We start from the raw sequence: 20,968 nt of genomic DNA on the forward strand, positions 1-20,968 counted from the left end.
TAACAAGTCTTTATTCCAAAAAAGTGATTATCAGTTGAATTATTAACGTTTATTCACGAAAAATTCCATTCAACATTGGGTTTTCAATGTAAACACGGGTTGAAGTGTACGCTTTTGAGCAGCTGATCACCTGATGGTTACATAAGCGACGGTACATCATTATAGTATAGCCTAATAATAAATAATAAAATATCAATTATTATTATTATTATCTACATTATGTAAATTCATTTTTATTATTTTTTTCCCAATAATAAATTAATTTGATGATTAATTTCAATTTAAAATCAATAATTCATTAAATAATTTTTATTAGTTAAAATAATTAATAAGATAATATCATATTCATTCAATGAAATAAATATTAAAATAATTCACGAATTATTATTTAATTATTATAATAATAATAGTTATTGATAATAATAGAATAATTTTATTCTGTTCCCTACTCCATCATCATGACAATTCAACAACAATCGAACAATACATGTTTTGCCTGGTTTGTGGTTTGTTTTGTTATTTGTTCTTAGTTCTGGGTGTGTTGTGTTTCTTATAGAGTCGAGTGTGTTGCTGTTTGATTGCTTTTTTATTTGTAATAGAATAAATTGAAAGTTTGTTAAAATGAGGAAGAATAAAAGAAAACACTGTTGTATCATAGGTTGTGAGAATGAAAACTATAAAAAAGATTCAAGTCACATAGTTTTCTATGCATTTCCTAAAGACATTGTTAGAAGAAGGGAATGGGTAAGATTTGCAGCTCCAGAAATGCCTGGGTAAGTACAATTTATTATTAAAAATGATTATCCACTTCTATTTATCATCATGTTGAAAATTGATTATTCAAGAGGTATCTTTGAAACTACCTTATTTTATAACCTCAATTACGCGTAGAGATAGGAAGTTCGGATCACTTTACTGATCCGGGTCAATCGGTCTCGGTCACTGCCGCGATCCGTTTAACTTAACCGGTCTTTCGACTGTCAGCTTTCCTATAAACAAGCAAAAAAAAGTTCATCCAGTTGATGGGAGAAAAACGATTCTCAATCGAAAAAACGGGTCTGAAATGAGCGGTTCTTTTGAATTATGATCCGGATCAGTCGTTCACCTGACTGTTCCATTCAAAGGGCCAGGTATGATATTTTAATGCAAAACATTCTAATTATTGCTTCAAAATCCTTTTATTTTTAGTCAATATTCTTGAGTCAAACCTTAGTTTTTTGTCTCTAAACTCTGGTCAATAAAGAGTTAAAAACGGCCTAAAATGTGCCATTTTACACTCGAATTTTGACAATTCCCCGGACCCCCTGCCTTGCTTCCATACCCCCCGGTGCTTTCGCCCCCCCCCAAACGCATAGCCTCCCACTATGGCCTATCCTGGATCCGCCACTGGTTGCAATGAGACTATTCATACTAGCTCGGCCGGTATTTGAACCTATGGGAATAATATTCTCACTGAAATAAACACGGACTCTTGATACTGATGTGAGGCAATGTAGCTTTCAATATTATAGAATACTATAGAAGCAATAGTCGAAGTAATAGAAGTAAAGTCGACCAATTCCGATTTGGTGTTGCCTACTGGGACTTCTAGAAAATATTTGCATCAATCCTTGCGGATTTCAAAAGACAAACCTTCAATACCAGTTGATGTTTATGTCACAGATTATATATTTCGGTGAATTCAAGTTTGCAGAAAAATCTTCCAATGAATCAAATTATAGTTTCAATCAAGCCTTTTTTCCATCTTTTTCAATGAACCCTATTTCACAGTATGCATATTTGAATACTCTGCACAATATGTTTCAGTGGTGAGCAATGGGAGCCTTCAAAAAACTCATGGATATGCAGTGCTCATTTTGTTGGGGGCAAAAAGAACGAAAACCCAGATCACATTGACTATGTGCCTCGTTTGCGCCCCACACCCAAAGAAAGAAAGAGAAGGGCTGGTTCCGATCCATTGCAGTTTAATCCTAAAATTGCCAAATTCCAAGATGCTGTCAACATGGATAAGGTAAGAATCAATAAATCCTATAATAAATTCCACTCTGAATTCTTATTTATTTTTGTTCTTGATGTTGATTCTTTCAAATTCTATATTATGTCACAACAATCAACTGTATTGGAACCATGATAATTAAAATTAGTGGTTTTGTTCAATTGCAGGATACAGAGCAACAAGTGGAGAAAATCGAGCCACGGGGTGAAGGAGATGCAAAGCGACCAGAGACACATGAAGAGCAATCACTGAAAGGTATGGCTGTTTGTTTATTTGATACAAACATAGAAAGGCTCACTAATAAGATTAGAAGAGACGATATTTGGGTTGGTTTCAGGAAGGTTAATGAACGGGTAGGCTATAGTAAGAAAAAACAATAAAAAAAGAGGAAGAAAATTTTCGAAAGAGAAAAAGAAGTTAGTAGAGCTCGAAAATATCAATTCTCAATTATCAATCGAAAAAAATCAATTGAGAAACATGATTTTCGGCAATATTTGTGGAATGTATTGTAGCGGTCAAGTCGACTAACCTAACATGATTCTATCCCGGAGTTATTCTCAAATCATAAGTTCCCTCCCATTAGGAATATTCCCGACCCACTTCACTAAGAGAAGGGTATTCAGTTCAGATGATTAACATTGAATACAAGTGAATAACTCAGACGTTACTATTGCCTTTTGAACAATCACCCGCCAAGCAACACTGAGTGATAGATACCTATATAATTTTCCTAGTAGGTTAACAAGTTCAGTCTGAGGCAAAATTAACTGAAAAATGTAGTGATTATTAAGTGAATAGAAGAAAGTTGTATGAGTTTTACTTTCTATTTCAGGTCTCAAAAACATCGGAAACACTTGCTACATGAATGCAGCTTTGCAAGCGCTCTCCAATACACCACCATTCGCCAAATACTTGCTCGATTGCGGAGAGCAGCTGATTCTATGTTTAGAAAATGAGAACCATCCGATGAAGCTGACCAGAGCTGTATGTCAACTATTGAAATATCTTCGGGACACCGATGAGAATGCATACTTCCGACCAAGCCGATTGTTACGCCCAGTCAGACAAGTGAGTGCATACTAAAGAGTATAAAATTTCACTTTCAAAATATAGTTGAATAGGTTAGCTGTGTGGAATTTTATATGCATTAACAGGTCAAGTTTAATTAACACCAATTCATAAAAAAATGTCTGTTTATATTGATTCTATTGCTATAGTCTTTGATGTAATAATTTTGATATTATTTACAATTCAGTGTTGGTTCGTTCAAGAGTATCTTTACTGCATTTCTAATAGATGAAATACCTGGACTTCAAGGGGACAAGTATATTTTTTCAAATTGTGAGTTGTTGAAACGATAAATCCGCATCTAAAACTTCACGGTATTGTGAGCGAGCTATCATGTATAAGTGTATATTGTAAGCCAGTATGTATTGTAATTTGCAAAAAAAGGAATCAATCAATAAAACGCATACCGTATGGATTAAGTTATAGTTAATCTGTTATTTCATTGCCCACACACAAGTTATTAAACATCATCCAACAAAAAGACTGGATTGATTGTCAGTGAAGCGAATGCACTTGTCTTTCTCTATTATTCAACCATAATTAGATTTGTTCAATCAATATCCAAAATAATTGAGTTTTCCTTCATAATTGACTAGGAGAATCCGACTTTCCAAGTTGGTAACCAGCAAGACACTGCTGAGTTCTTGACGATCTTGCTCAACCTATTGCACCAGGAGCTGAAAACTTCAGTGCCCCAAGGTAAGCGGGTAAACTAACTATTCTGTTCTATCACCTACCAATAAAACCGCACTAATTGGTAACTTAGGTAAGATGGAAAATTTTCCATCGCTCTCTTTCCTTTGTCCCATTCTCTCTTTCTTTTGAACTTGGAATATCCTGTTAAACCTATGTGTTTCTTGAAGCTAAATTTAGATCTCAAATTAAATTCTATTGTTTTCTCATAACCATGAATATTGTATTGTTGTTTTGTACAAATGATTTAATATTCCTCAAATTCATTATTGCTGTTAATCTGGTATTTTATGGAATTCATGTATGAATAACATCTATGTACAATAGTGCAATTTGTAATTGGATCAAATCAAAATCTATCAATGGAGAATGGAGAATCTGTCAACAGATGAAAATAAGTAGACTGGCTGGCCGCTGTGGCTTAGTATAAAATGAGCGCTGCTATCCAGAGATTGTCTTTTGGTGACTGGTAAAGGACGCCTGACTGGCAATTTAGAGGAACCGGGTTTGATTCCCGGTCTGGCAAATAATTTTTGGATGGTAGCATTTAACTTTGGATTCGTCTAATAATAGTTAATTAAAATTAAGTTGAAAGTTGAAGTTCAAGTTGTGTAAAAATCCGCCTTTTCCAACTTTGACACTCGTTACAAAAGTTTTTATAGTGACCTTTGTATTTTTCCAATTCCTCTATCCACTGCCCTTGTACATATACTACTCATCTCCTACTCTGATTGTCCTGCTCTCATTGTCTTCCTGCATTGTCTATTCTTCGTCGAGCATCTGTTGTACTCCCCCACCCACCCCACTTTTCACTTGATTTTGGATTATTTCTTGGCTTTTGTTGCAAGCACCTCGTTTCAGTCGCCTCTCTATTGGTTTGTTTACCCCTCCTCCTCCTCCTCCTCCTCCCCCCGCAACCCCCTCATCATCACTACACAACTGTTACACTGTTCATTGAAAATGCAATTTCCATTTCAAGAATGCGCACATCAGCTGATGATGCTGGTCTACAACTGAAGCGAGCAAGCAAACCGAGACTGACCTGTGAGACCAGCTCACCTATGCATCAAACAGTATTGGTGAGTTATTTGTAGGCTACTCTTCATGGTAGAGGGCATTTTTCCCTAGAACCCAATTCTGTTGAATCCAACTTCCGAATTTCCAATCATTCTTGTTAATCCTTGAATTATCTATTGCTTTTGTCTTCCCAAAATTAGCAGTACCAAATTGAAATAAATTTCCCAGAAAACGAATGGCCATTCTTCTATCATTAACTGGCGAGTAATTTCTCCTGATGGAGAGCATGACATTTGAAATGTTTCCTTAAGAAACATGTCCATTTTTTGACAAGAAGGATACGTCCACTGGCTTTTGTTTCCAAATTAGGATTATCCACCATTGATGAATAATTTTTTTGCCTATGTGTGGCACCGGATTCCTTTCAATTTATTCCCCCAGATAGCAAACGTCAATTTTTGTCACAAAATACTACTCTTCTCCAAGCATTAATATAATTGAATATGTTTCTCCATGATGACACTCGACGAAATCATGCTAAAAATAATGCTAGAAGAATCCTGGCATTATTCTGTGAATTTGTCTTTAAACGGATTTCTCAAAATTAACTAATTGTCGTTCTCCCAATAATCTTACATGCTCCATAATTATTTTTGTCTCTTTTTCATAAGGAAGTAATGATTTGGTGATGGTTAACTGGTGAAGGAATTCGCATTTTGATTATGACCAATTCCTGCCCTCATTCAGATCTTAATCGCAATGATTCAACTGTTGTAGTGGACAGTAAATTTTGCACGTAATCCAGAAACACAGAGTTTTCAGACTTCTGTACCACTCCTGAGAATAATTAAATTCCAGCTCCACTACTGAATAAACGTTTTCGCCACACTGCACATAAAGCAGCTGTTTTCCAGTCCCTACGTTGATCTGAAAGACATTGTTTGCAGACGACTCTCGTCTGACGTCAGAACAGGTTTCTTTCCGGCCTAGGCCGGAAAGAGTACCCTTTCCAGCCGCTAACATGGAACTAAGAAAGGTGATCAAAAAACTTTTCATTATTTGTGTTCATTATTCAATAATTAAAACATTCATAATAATATCATCTTATTGTCATTTGAAAGAATAAAAAAGTATAAACTCAACCTCCTACATAATTGAACATCATCTTTTAGGTTATTTAGACAATTTAGAATAAAAAATAAAAATTCTTGGACAATTTCCTGATATTCAGATTACCTCAGATTTTCTAGAGCTATCACCTTCCACTTCTGCTTCCGGAAGTGCTTAGTAAACAACTATTCTCATATATATATATATTGTTTATTTTTGTGTGTGGCGAAAAATAGCGTTCGCACCACGGGCAAAAATGTTTTTCCGGCTCTAAATCTTTTCTAGTCTTAACCGATTTCGAGCCGGAAAAATCTCATTTTCTGCTCTAAGTGCGAAATATACTATTAAGTATGCTTGAAACCTTCTCATTCCTTCTGGTATTCATCCCTAAATATCTAGGAACATCCCTGTATAATATTCCTCTAGGTGGTGGTTTGCTGATCCTTTTGCGTGTTTTCTTCACTAATTAACTTTCTTCTTCTTCTTCTTTCGATCTATTGATCCAAGTCAACTACAAATATTGCCACATTGTCCGATTAGGATTAGTAGAGGAAGGAATGCATGAACCGAAAATGGAAGAGGAAAGGAACCCAAACGACCAAATGAATAACATGAGAAATACAAGTATGAAGATACATATCAGGTTGAGGGAACAAGTTACAAGATCGAAATAAGGCAAAAGGCAAAACTTTTATCTTCAGTAACTGAGAAATGTGTAATGAAATATTATATTTTTTATTTTGTACGAAGATTGTTCTAAAATTAAGTCACACTATCTTTTATAACCTTTATAATAATACATGATATATTTTTAGAAATTGACAACAGCTAATCAATGGCCGCAATTTTTGTGCTTGGGATTTCAAAATCAGAATTCATGAGCAAGTTCTTCACCCCAGGGGTCTCTCTAGTATGATGTAGATGTAGTTTCGTTTGTAGATGTGCAATTGTAGAGAAATTATTGAATGGCATAAAGGTGAAGGCAATTAGACACATGCAAAGATTTGCTTGCATAAGCATACTACATAGTCAGAAGATGATGACAAGAGTATTGTTGCAACTATTGTAGGTCCAGTCATCTCTCATGAACATCAGCCTCATTACCCACGCACAAGCCTACGGCTCATGTGGGCATCATCCTGAGCCAAAATACTACTTTTTCACGAATTAAAAAGAACTTTCTATTTTTCAGACACGGACAAAAGTATCATTTCCGATTTATTCGACGGCGAAATCTACTCCTGTGTGCAGTGCTTAACGTGCAACAAGGTAACAATTTTCATGCATTTTTCGACTTCTACAACTGAATACAAGTAGGGGGTTTTAATCAGGAATAAACATTTCTGAACATGACAAAGAAACTATGAAATGTTCGAGGCACTGGCGTATCCAGGATTCTCTCAAGGGGAGGGACTTTTCTCTGATCCCGCCTTACCAAATTATCAAATACATAATCAATTATATATATTATATTTTTTGAGAATTATTTCAGTCTATTCACACGTATAGGCCTACCTATGAGAGTATTGGCCTACCTGTATATCGAGAAATATATTCTAATATTCTATATTCAAGTATTTCAATTAATAATTAATGGTTATTTGGATGATCAATTATTCTAGAAAATTACTTGTACCCTTTTCATATATTTTATATAAACACAACTAGTTCTGAGCACTTTTGAAAGTGTCAAAAAACTTGAAAATATTAATGTAGTCGAATCTAGTTGTGTTTATATACTACATTTAAAGGGGCACTAGTAATTTTCTATTCGAAAAATATATATTTTGCACAATACTCAAAAACATTAGAATTCACTTTGAATTTAACTCGATATTACAATTCAAATTTTATGAATAACGTTAGTTTCCTTCACTGGTCCGAGTCCGTATTCAAAAGAAAATTGTTAACCACTGTGTTACGAATATTGTAAACCACTGAATTGTTAACGATGTTAGCAACTGCGCTCTGGGCTTTTCAACGTGAACAAAGAGAAGAATAATTGAAACATCTCCTGGAAAGTAGAATATGAGAACAAGTACAATATATGCGAATTGAAAGTGGGAAAGTGAGATATGGGAGGCAATTGATTCTAGCTCATTGATCATTACCACTTACAGTATGCACTGGAAACAATTACTCTGTATTAAAATTTTTGTGTAATTAATCTTGAAAACGTACGAATTTAAACCTGTAAACCTTTTCTGTTTCACAGGCTCATGATAAGGCTTCAAAAGATAGGACATGGGTATGTATCAATATTTATAAATCATTTTGTGTTTTTTTCTTTTCAATTTCAAAATCTTGATACAAACTTATTCAAATTTATTGAACCATGAAACTGAGTTCATTAGTACACTGAGAGAATTATTTGATAAAAATCGACTAATCATCAACTAATGTTTGACAGGAGTTTTTTTAATTTTTCAGAAATTGCCATAGTCTTGTATGTTGTCAAACAAAAAATAACAAGTTCTATTAATCATTATGTTTTTATTTCTATTTAAGTGTGGTAATTGTCAAGGAAAGACTTCTTGCAACATTATGAAAGATGTGTGGACCTATAAAATGAATTTAATTTTTATAAATGTACTCTCTACTCTTTTAAATTTTAGAGCAGAACTTACTTCACAAAATAGAGTAAGGATTATTTGGATTTTGCGTTAAAATTTTGAATTTGTTTACAGATGTCTGAACAACATGACACATCTCGTGTAATTTCTGTACAAATACCGTCATTGGAAGATTTGAAGGTTATTAGTGAAATAGCCACAAAATATTCTACACTAGACAATTGCAAAGAAATGTTTCGTTTCACAAAGGTTAGTTATCCACGTCTTTTCTGTGTGATTTAATTGTACATTCTACATGAAAGTTGTTGACCGAGCGAAGTGAGGTCTAAGATTCAAGTCGACGGTTTGACATTTCTCTTAATGTTTAAATGTTTGAATGTTTATGTGTTGCGCATTTGCGGTAAAACGCGGTAATAGATTTTCATGAAATTTGACAGGTATGTTCCTTTTTAAATTGCGCGTCGACGTATATACAAGGTTTTTGGAAATTTTGAATTTCAAGGATAATATAAAAGGAGCCTCCTTCATACGCCAATATTAGAGTGAAAATCAGACTATAGAATTATTCATCATAAATCAGCTGTCGAGTGGATTACAAATCGTATGCCATGACGCATGCAATTCAATATCTCAATGTAACTTGGTGAAAAATCAGCAGCTGTGTAGACTATAAATTGCATGCCTCATTGAATGCAATTTTTTGCACTATTAAATAGGATGTAAAGAACTTATAACAGCTTGTCTAGGCGCCTAGATGTCTTCTGGTTTTCTCGCGCTAAATTCCGGAAAGCGTTATATGATAATTAAATCTTGTGTAAGCATGATCTGATCAAATAAATGGTGTATCAGTGTGGATGTGCATATGGTTTGGGACGTCGTTCAGTTATAAATGTTATTTATTCTATTGATAAAGTTTTTGTTAATTATTTGTTATCTTCTTAAATTTTTATAAATTTCGAATTCCCAATTTGTTTTATTTTTACTTTTTTCGAAAGTATTTTTAAATATTTGTATTTTTCATTTTTGAATTAGGTGGTGTTTTTGTTGTTTGTATTATTTGTTATTGCACAAGTTCGTATTATTTTTATCATTATTTTCTTTTTTCATTTGTATCTGTACAATTTTTATTGTTAAGGAGACATATTTGGGGAAACCCGTTGTTTCCATTGTGAATAAATAAATGAACTATTGATTGCGTGCAATAACGCATGCACTTAATAACTAAAATAACATAGTATTGTGTAATAACTAAATAACATATCATTCTTAAAGAGATCTCTGATCTTGGAGAGAATGCATTGTATCAGTTTCATACTAATTATGGAAATAGAGGAACTTTTTGAATTGTATGATACCGATAACCATTCAAATGAAGAAATAGATGACTATCTTAACTATGTACCCTCTTGCAATATTGCAGATGTAACTTTCTATAATATATTTCTTATGAACATACGTACGGTAGTCTAAATAAAAATTTTGATGAATTGCTATGCTGCCTTCAAGACAGCAAAACTATGTATGACATAATTGTACTTACAGAAACATGGATTAGTGAGGATGCACTCTTTTCTTTCAATATTCCGGGATACAAATCGATAAATAAATGCTCTAAACTGAATAAATGCGATAGCCTATGTATATATGTTAGGAAAATATTAATTTTAATGTGGTAAATTGTGATATCGATGAATGTAATTCTGTTTGTCTCGATGTTAAAACTATGAGTGGGAAGTTTCTAAGATTGTTGGGAGTTTATCGTTCACCAAATAGTCAGGTTTCTGAATTCATGGCAAGCTTGGATGAATACATAAGTAGCATTCCAAATAATACTGATGTCTGTCTGGCAGGTGACATCAACTTTAACTTGAATCACTTTGACAAATTTATTGCTGAGTATATCTATATTCTAAGTAAAAATGGTTTGAAGTCCCTTGTCAATAGTAATACGAGGATCACGGAGTTCACAGCATCTTGTATCGATCAGATTTTTCTAAGAACTAATGACAGATTGGTGGTGGATACGAAGGCCAATGTTTTGAAGACTAATATCACAGATCACTTTTCGATTTCTCTTCACATTGGCTATCAGATTAACATTGTCAGAGAAGATTCCTTGATTTAGCAAAAGCATTTGATACAGTTCCACACGATAACCTATTCCACAAATTGGAGAAATTGGTAATAAGAGGCATTGCACTTGATTTGCTGAAAAGCTACTCGAATGACAGATCCCAAATTCTTACTTTAAACAATAATTCATTAAACAACAATTCTTTCAATTTAAATAATTCAAATACTAGTACAGTTAGTTTATTAGTACAGTTAGTACTTTGGATTGCATCAAGGAACAGTTTTATCCCCTCTTCTATTTCTTTTATATGTTGATGATCTCCTGAAACCAAATATCAAAAATGGAGAAATTGTGTCTTTTGCTGATGACACGGCTATTATGTTTTCCGAAGATAGCTGGAATAATGTGTATAGGGTTGCTGAAGATGATATGAATATGATAAAACTGTGGTTGGAATCAAATACACTTAGTTTAAATATAACTTAAACCAAATTTATTAGATTTGCCGCGAGTGCAGCTGGAAAGCCCAATGATGGAACAAAAATAAGGTTACACACAAAATGTGGAGACACACCTACATGCAACTGTCCATATATTGAAGAAGTTGATAAAATAAAATATCTGGGAGTAATGATTGACCAATACTTGAAGTGGAACTCCCACATAAGCTTTATTTGTAAAAAACTCAAATACATTTCCTATAAATTCTATAAAATAAATAAAAATCTTAAATCTAGAGTACCTTAAAATGATATATTTTGCTTTTGTACAATCGTTAATACAGTATGGTATAGTCGTTTGTGGTGGGGCCTATGATAACCACATTAGTGATTTATTCATAATTCAAAAGTGCATAATAAAAACAATATTAAATAAACCTAGGCTGTATCCAAGTGAATCTCTATTTTTTGATTTCAAAGTTTTGACAGTAAGGCAACTTTATTTCAAGAGACTCTTCAAATATATAGTCAAATAGTCAAAAATAAAGATAAATTCTGTAGGATTGATAAAACATTTTAGAACTTGAGACCAGACATTTCGCTGAGGTATGTTTTTCAAGAAGTTGAGCATGTTAAGAAGACAGTTGATGTATATGAGCTCTAGATTTATTAATATCATTAATATATTCATCAAAGAGTAGATTTGAAGGGAATAGAGGATTGGATTAAAGAAAAGTATTTCTTTTCCCTGGGACCTGAATGGCGGTAACAATAGCCTATATCTATATATATTTTTATAAAGCAATCTTTTTGAATTTTTTGTAATTCCTGAGACCTGAATGGTAATCATATTTTTTTAACTCAGCTTTATTTTAGTTTTTCCTATTGGAAAATCCTTTTTTTTCTCAAAATTCGTTATCACTCTTTTGTTTTTTGCAGTGAAGTATTTTTTCTTGTCATCAACTCGATTTTGTATTGTAAATTGTATTTTGTTTTTAGTTTTATTTTAAATCGGACTTTTTGCGACTCCCACCAGCGGTCAAAGACTTTTCTTTTGTTGGTGGTGCCTGAAAAAATGTTTCGTTTTTAGTTCTCGGTAGTTAATTTTATTTTATTTTCTTGTAATAAGTGTTGATTTATTAACCTTGATTTGTTGCATTGTTAAATTCTGGCAATAAAGAATTGAATTGTATCTCGAACTTTCTCTGCTTTGAATTTGGGCTGTCCTGTTGCCAGTATGTCTTGATGGATATTAGCTTTTGATGTTAGCATTTTTGATACACCAACCCCAACAGCCATTAGCCGTTTTCACACCGATATCTCGCTGACACGACATACATACAGGATTTACTCTGATGTACATTATAAGAGGAGGCTCCGGTTTATAACTGCGCAAGGTCTACTGTTCACAGAACTACTAGTTTAAACACATTTTGGTTTGACCTGTTTAGAATTACAATCATTCCAAAATTTATGTAATGATAATATTATTAATGTGCCTTTAATATGTTTGTTCAGGGCTGGTTTGATTGGATGAGCAGTCTAATACCCTTTAGACGCCGCTGTGTCAGCCTTCACAATTGTTTGGAGGCATTCTTTTGTGTTGGAGAACTGAAAGATGAAAACATGTATCGGTGAGTCCTTAATCGCTTAAATCATAATATATTATTCACTATATTCAACATACAATAATGACATTCACGCATCAACAACAATTGTCAATAAAATTTGGCTTATTTTGTGATTGCCTCATATCAGTATCAGAGTCGCAGTGAAAAAATTATCTCCATGAACTGTAGTGGGACTATTCATACTCTCTCGATACATTACAGCTATTACAGGAAGAATATTAGCACTGAACCGGACGCGGACACTGATAGTGATTTGTGGCAATGCAGGCTATGTAATGATGAATTAGATTTGTATACACTAAGCTTGGCTCAGCTTTCTGCACAATTAATCGTTCTCAATTGAAGAGATATCCATTAATGTCAGTAAATATTGCATTGCGGGTTGAAGTGGAATAGTGGCTATTGCTTCTCCCAGTCAACATTCAATTATCGCCTAATATCAGTCGGGGTGAAATTGAGTGTGCAGTGGAAGAACCACATCTGTCACACCATCAAGGACAAGGAATTTATATTGAAAATCCAGTTATGAAATCTATGTACCACCTACTCACCTAATAATTTCAGTTAATTTATTGAATCATTATTTGTACCCAGGAACAATGCCCTGCAATATTGGTAGGGAGTTCGGAAACACTCTGTATATAAAAGCGAAATTGCACTGATTCATTCCCTCAATCACTCACTCTGATTCATAAATCAACAGAACTGAAAATACGTTCAGATTTGGTCGCGATGTTTCTTTTGCGGGTTCATTTTTACAGTTTTTCAAAGAACGTTTACAGTAGGCTAGGTTCTTCTAGATTTTTCAAGTAGTTTGAAACTTGAAAAGGTGAAACGAATGTTTTGTAATTTCTGTATCGGACTTATGTATTTATGAATTTATGTATTGGCCTCGGACTTGAAAACCGATTTCGAGCAGGAAAATCTCATTTTCTGCTCTAGGTGCGAAATATACTATTTCGAGAACTGATGTATGGGAAATGTTCATATTCGATACAGAGGCTCAGCTACAGTCCAAATCTGTTTTTTAGAGAGAGCTTCATAACTTCACCACCAATAAGATCAAAATTGGGTCAAGATAATTTTGGACGATAAGATCCTGCGTGGTCTCAGTCAACTGGTGATTGAATAGTCTTGACTATTTACGGGATTGTGTTTGACCATTTGACGTGAGGAAGCAAGCTCAAATGAAGAATGCAGGCGAGCGAAGCGAGCTTGCTGGCTATTGGTGTTTAGAGCTGTTATAGTTATGCAGTAGAACAAAATTATTCTATTTTGGGTGAATTCACTAATTGTAGCTGTTTATTCAAATAAATTTATCAAGCAACTGATTGAATTGTGTTCAATTTGCAGGTGCAGGAAATGCCACACTGCCCGTGATGGGATAACATTTTCCAAAATCAAGCAGTTACCCGAGGTACTGTGTATCAACCTCAAGAGGTTTTTGCCGGAATCAACAAAGATAACTGAACAGGTTTCATTTCCGATCACTGAACTCGACATGACACCTTATGTTCATTCTGGTAATGCTTCTCTGCTATTCTCTCTCCTTGTCTAGAAACTGATTGAATTTTCATGTGAATTGTACAACATTCTATCATTTCCAGTTTTGTCATTGACAAGATGATGTTAGTCATAGTCAAATCGATGAAGCCAGTCAATGACGAAAATCCACTTAATGAATGCCTGTAGTACAGAATTTGATTGCTTTTGAATAATTTGTTTATTACTTTCAAACTTTTATGAATTTGTCAATTTCCTAGTAGCCAGTATCTCAATTGTGTTGGAGAAATCAAAATCTTTTTAAATTGAATTTTGATATTTATTGCTTTAGTTGTTTTGGAGCTAATTTATGTGAAATAACTGAGCAAGAGAAGAGCTCCAATACAATGCATCATTCCATTATTGTAAGGCATTATTCGATTAAGGTGAGGTATTGCAAGGTAACATGTTTGACTTGTTTTTCAGAATGCCTGTCGGAGATTAAAACGTACGACCTTATGGCAACTATATGCCATAAAGGAAACAGTTTAAATAGTGGACATTACATCTGTTATGGGCTTCATGAAGAAAAAAAAATCTGGTTCGAGTATGACGACCTACGTGTGACCAAGGTCACAGAAGATAAGGTTGCTTCGTGTGAAGCATACCTTCTATTTTATAGGTTAGTCCATTTCCAATGATTTACACAGATGGTTTCAATTTTACTGTTAATATGAAGGATAGATTCTTGAATTAACGCTACTGGTGTACAGAATGTTACCTTTTTTTCTATTTTCTCATCAGTATGCTACAATTTTAGCATGTACAGTATAATAATTTTATGTTAATGATCTACCAATACTACCCATACTTTATCTTAGGAACTCGCTCCTCAATCATAGGCATAAGTTCATGTGAAGACCATTCTCCATACTATTAATGTGTAGCTGTTGTAGTACACTGTTAAACAATACAAATAAATATAATTTCAATTCCAGATACTAATCATGAATATCATATTGTGATTGATCATGTTTCTAAGGATGTATATTAATAATTTCCTTTGAATTTACTGATGTATGTTGAGCAGCCCATAGATTCTAAATAAGTATTCAAGTTTAGCATTATTGGCATATTTGATTTGAATAATTTATTCATCATTATGAAGATGATAATGAAGATGATGACGAAGTGAGTGGAATTTACTTGAACTACTGATAGGTTCATGATGACAAAAGTGTCTAGATTTCAGATACTGTTTTTGGTGAGATATAGTGATATTTATCCATAATAAAACACTGGAATATTGTTTAAAAATATCACGAATTTATTAAAAAGTTACAAACATGTTTCAACACACATGGTTTAAAAATTCTAATTTCCATTTCGATTTTGAATTTTCACACTGAAGATGACACCATAGGTGTTGAAACATGTTTGTAACTTTTTGATAAATTCGTGATATATATAAGCAATATTCCAGCGTTTTATTATTTGTAACCAGATTATGCCAAGTAGATGACAAATATATATTATTAACTGTAAGATTTTTCCTCTTACAGTTTGAACTCACAGTTTCTAGAAAACCCTCCTAGGAGTAAAATCACTGGTTACTATATATTTATATTAAAGTTGTCCTTGCTTTTGTCAAGTTTGAAATGTATGTTGTATGAATGTTTCAGAAATGTATGTTGTATGAATGTTTCAGAAAACGTGACAGCCCTTCAACCCTTAAGAGAAGGGAGGGGGCCTTCCCATTGTATGCACTTTCAAAACTATGGTTGAGCAAATTAAAACATTTCGTCGAGCCCGGTGCTGTTGAAAACGACGATCTAGTCTGCTCGCATGCCCCCTGCGTCTACAAAGACCATAAGCAAATGTCGGTACAAGTTTCGGCTTCTACATGGGAATCCATTCTGCGAAAGTAAGTTATATAATTATTGATAGACTCACAAAAATATTATGTAATACTGCAAAGATTATGACACAATAGAATTCGCAGGTAACAACTATGAAATTACTAGACCATTAAACCATTACTTGAACTCTGCCTCCACTAGTTAAGGATTAAGATTTGGCAACGCACAACAATTTGGGATAAGAATAGTATATTGCATGATGAGGCTGGGACGCAGGGCCGAGCGTGATGTTTCCAGTCGAGGCGTTAGCCGCGCAACAGACATTTACGGCCAAGTAACGCACGATATTTTCCGCCACACAATCAGCAAATAATATGTTGATGAGTAAACAACAACAAATAACTGGAAAGAATCTTTCTAACCTAGAAACTGACTGGGTTTTCTGTGCAGTGTGGCGAAATCACTTGTCTGCATTAGTTAGTCTGACAAATATGGCAGTTTCCTCCTGAAACAATCTGCTGCATGTTCTATGATCAATGTTACCATTTCTATACTTGAAAATTTACTTGTAACTTTATTACTTTCTCTATTTGTACTTTTAAATGGAGAACTTGTCTTTTCAACCAACTCCATTGAGGAGGGGTACAATATAGACTTGTACCAGTGTAGCCATGTTAAATTAATTCATCCTGTTGAAACAACTAGAAATAATTAATTTTGGTTTGAAAATAGTAAATTTCGTTGTATGTTTTTAAGGTTTGGTGGTGGTCCCATTTGCCCGCTAGATTCTTTGGTCGAATGCGAGATGTGTGGAAGCAAAATGAAAGACCATCAGTCAGAGTAAGTACCGGTACTTGTAGATATATTACTTCGACTTCGGAGTATCTATCATATATTAGTCTCAGTTTGAGTCTTATTTTTTTATTTTAAATCCTTTCTTCAATTGTATAGTGTATAATGTATATAGTGTATCCTTTCTTCAAGTGAAGTATAATTCATTATAAATACAGTTTGAAGTATGCAATATCAATCTCTCAGTACTTATGAGTTGCTTTGAAATTTGATTTTTTTAATAAAGTGTAGCTTGTTTTTTTTTAATGTCTGTATTCGTATTGTACTGCAAACGCAGGTTTCCAAGAACTTGGTTGTAAGTTAATGAATTTATCTAATTTTATATTCACTTATTCGACAATCAATCTATCTTCATGGAATAATATAGTAAAATAGGGCAACTATTCTAGTAATTTATTTTATTTGTTTATGCAACGGTTTTTTAATGAAAGTCTTCAAATCACAACTTTGTCTTGCCAGTGCAACAATTCGCCAGTGCTTTATAGGTAAAATAGAACCGTTGCATACACTTTTTTTATCTATGACCACTCAATTAAAGTATCACATGGCTAACTTGTTGCTAGGTTAGAAGTAAACCAACTAGCTTATATGTTTGAAAAGATTGAAAATATATTGTGAGAAAGCTATTCGACAATGAGTGAAATTGTTGACTGAAAACTTGAAGAATTGACTTCTTGACAATCTGATAGCTTGCTTCACTGAAAACTAATGGACTGACGAATTAAAAATTTGACGAACTGGAAGCATGTCATGCTGAAAACTTGACAAACTGCAACCTGCTTCCAGCATCAGAAACCGTGTTTTAATGTTCAAATCGTTGCATAGAGTTCACTTTTCAGTAATTTTTGGAAATTGATTGCGAATAGAGCGCTGTTATGGCGTTGATTGTGATGTGCTGATGTTCTCATTATTACATGGTTGGAGATAAACATAATATTCATATCCCTGAAATCCCGTCCGTTTATATCACATTATTTTCTGAAATTCACTAGTCATTGTTATTTAATTTTTTAGTAAGTATTTCATTTTGTTATATATTGTTGAACTCCACCCTTAAAAAAGGCATCTAATTCAATCGATTTAGAGTTGTCTGGACCTCTTAATAAATGTATTTTATTGTTGTAAACTGTCCTAGGGAAACGAATTGATCAGAAAGGTATAAATGTTTTTCAGGAGCAGCGATTATGAGTCTAGCCATGATAACTATGGTAGCACTGAATCCATTGTTAGCGCCGAAGGAGACATATGATCAATATTCGTATTGATCCTTGAAGGAGCTGAGTGACGTAAATGCTTGCTGAAGGTAATCACATAGTGTATTCTACATTAGTTTGAATTTGAAGCAAACGCAACAAAAAATATGTATTAATGTTTGGAGAGAACACAGCTGGTGTGTGTCTTGTGACAAATGTATAGTCATATTAAACGTTTATACAGTCCTTGATGAAACTTTTATCCTATGAAATTATGGAAACAGCTGAATATTCCTTTCACAGGGGAAATTTGAGGATAGGTCTGATTGATTTGGATTAAAAAAACTACTTTTATGTCGCTTCAAGATTTTGGGCCACCATCCTGAAACCGTAATTCTGAATCCAACTTCATTTTCTTGAATGAAACCCGCACATCGTTTGCACTCAGTTATCTCACATCGTTATCTCAAACCGTTATTTACATTAAAACATACTAATAGTTCATACAAAAATGAAATTAATGAGTAGTCCTACATAAAAATTCTAAAAAATAGAAACTATCAAATTTCACTATCACAAGTTTAAGTAAACTCTTATATTTATCCACATACAGTATTTAACACTTTGAATAGAAAAGTTTGATCTGAGACTTTTAATGTAGCCTACTCATTTATTTCATTTCAGTATTGAGTTTACAACACTTTTAAAGCCACCCCTCTCGAAAGTGACTACTAGCATTCTGCTATGTCATCAATTAAACTAATAGTAAGCATTTAAAAAAGGTAATTATGAAGCCGCACTCTGTAGTATTAAATGAGATCCCGTTGAGACCTTTATCAAAGATGTGTGACCGGATATTTACTCGTGTAATGAGATCTTAATATTCATATTGATTTCTTTATTACTGTTTAGACTACATATTTATTATTTTTATTCCAGTCACTACTGTACGCGAAAATCTACTTTGAACATATGGATGATGTGTCAACTTTCTCTGCGACTTGATGTACACGGATCGGAGGCTGAATTGTGCCCTCAATGAGGAACAAGTGAGCGAATCAGTTGATTTGAGGTCCATGTGAAGTTCAGATAGATGAGCCTCATTCCACAACTACGATTAAATTAGGCTAGGACCACTTTTACTATAGAAATAATGTCAAATGTACCTGTCATTTCCATAGTTATGAAGTAAGAATAATGATAAAACAGTTCTCGAGTTTGCCATTGTATCGTTTGAATTGAAGCGGCAATAATTATTGATCCTCAAATTCTGATCTTCAAATTGAATTTTGAATTTTGTTTCCGAATTAACTATGATATGTTAAATATTATTTCTTGTATAAACTTTAGCTTAAATGGTTTTTTAGTACTGCCTTTAGTACTGCATATACTGTATTATACCCATATCATTCAATATATGGGTATAATAATAAGATAATGCGAATAAAACTTATTGAATGAGCGTATGGTATAAGATTAGCTCCTAGTTTAGATGGCATGTGTATATGCTACGATAACATTCGAACGCCTTGACATCAACTTCTAATTTTGAACACATAATCTCTATTACATTTGAGTCCATTAACTACATTGGGAATTTAGGTTAGGATACACAATAATAAGGTTGTAAAAAATATAAGAGTCTGCAAATGGTTGAAGTGGAATATTAAAGGAGTAAACTATAAATAGGTTATAAAATTGTGCAAAATTAATAATAAAGATTAGACTGAACTAAATTGAATTTAATTGAATCTATTGCCAAAAATTGATTTAATTCCTCTAATTCCAGTCCTATCTAATTTGTTTAATAATATATTGTGAGGTATAGTATCAAAAGCCTTTGTAACTATGTTACAAAGAAATTATACGCCTGATAGGTTGGTAGTGGTTTGGTGGTTGATACAAAATTTAATTGTTGGTGGTAAATACTATAATCTAGTTTGATTGTGTGAAAGTTGGAACACGGCAAAAATAATTGGCAAAAGGACAAATAAGGCGGAAAACCTGAATTAGTAAAAATTATGAATTATACATTATAATGGTTGTTGAACTGATGTTAATATTTGTGAATTGATGCTACTATAATTATTATAGTAAGAAATAACTACCTAAGCTTAAATGTATATTAATGATTATTGAACTGATGTTGATATTTATGAATTGATGCTACTATAATTATTATAGTAAGAAATAACTACCTAAGCTTAAATGTATATTATAAAGTATATGAGGATGATGGTGGGTTGGCAGTTGATGCAAAAAATTTGTTTAATAATATATTGTGAGGTATAGTATCAAAAGCCTTTGTAACTATGTTAGAAAGAAATTATACGCCTGTTAGGTTGGTAGTGGTTTGGTGGTTGATACAAAATTTAATTGTTGGTGGTAAATACTATAATCTAGTTTGATTGTGTGAAAGTTGGAACACGGCAAAAATAATTGGCAAAAAGGACAAATAAGGCGGAAAACTTGAATTAGTAAAAATTATGAATTATACATAATGATGATTATTGAACTGATGTTAATATTTATGAATTGATGCTACTATAATTATTATAAAGTATATGAGGATGATGGTGGGTTGGCAGTTGATGCAAAAATTTAATAGCGATGTGGTTGACATTGAAAAATTGGTAGATGTATATGTGAGGGGGATAGTGTGTAAGGTCAGAAGGTTTACATGTGAAAGAAAAACTATTAAGCTAAGGTTAGGTTGGCAAAGAGTAAGATTTGATATGTTGTGGTTGAAGTAGATTTGGTCATTTAAACAGACTATGTTCTGGTTTTTGGGGGCTTTTGCATTTCTATAGCTTCTAGAACATCTAGAAGGTTGCTTTTTGTTTGAAAATGAAGGAGTTCGGTTCGATCTATGCCATTACTTGAATACTTTTGATATACTAGAGTATATATTAAAAGTATTCAAGTATGGCATAGATCGAACCGAACTCCTTCATTTTCAAACAAAAAGCAACCTTCTAGA

General features: G+C 33.3%; 1 protein-coding gene across 1 annotated transcript; it reads left to right on the forward strand.

The window, feature by feature from the left end:
* Positions 1 to 510: 510 nt before the first annotated feature.
* Positions 511 to 19,841, forward strand: LOC111045249 (ubiquitin carboxyl-terminal hydrolase 33). Its single transcript, XM_039442682.1, has 15 exons — positions 511 to 773; positions 1,807 to 2,011; positions 2,164 to 2,251; positions 2,829 to 3,064; positions 3,661 to 3,763; positions 7,077 to 7,153; positions 8,100 to 8,132; positions 8,572 to 8,706; positions 12,490 to 12,605; positions 13,956 to 14,125; positions 14,571 to 14,766; positions 15,793 to 16,008; positions 16,700 to 16,783; positions 17,969 to 18,098; positions 18,928 to 19,841. Exons 1-14 carry the CDS (start codon positions 622 to 624, stop codon positions 18,042 to 18,044), a joined length of 1,887 nt encoding a protein of 628 aa, XP_039298616.1. The 5' UTR covers positions 511 to 621; the 3' UTR covers positions 18,045 to 18,098; positions 18,928 to 19,841.
* Positions 19,842 to 20,968: the final 1,127 nt, after the last annotated feature.

The sequence above is a fragment of the Nilaparvata lugens genome, chromosome X (genome assembly GCF_014356525.2).
Source record: "Nilaparvata lugens isolate BPH chromosome X, ASM1435652v1, whole genome shotgun sequence".
Taxonomy (NCBI): Eukaryota; Metazoa; Arthropoda; class Insecta; order Hemiptera; family Delphacidae; genus Nilaparvata; species Nilaparvata lugens.

Coding starts and splice junctions, on each gene's coding strand:
- LOC111045249 (XM_039442682.1), top strand. CDS start 622: ATGAGGAAGAATAAAAGAAAACACTGTTGTATCATAGGTTGTGAGAAT. Junction 2,252..2,828: donor TGAAGAGCAATCACTGAAAG/GTATGGCTGTTT, acceptor TTTCTATTTCAG/GTCTCAAAAACATCGGAAAC. Junction 16,784..17,968: donor ATGAAAGACCATCAGTCAGA/GTAAGTACCGGT, acceptor AATGTTTTTCAG/GAGCAGCGATTATGAGTCTA.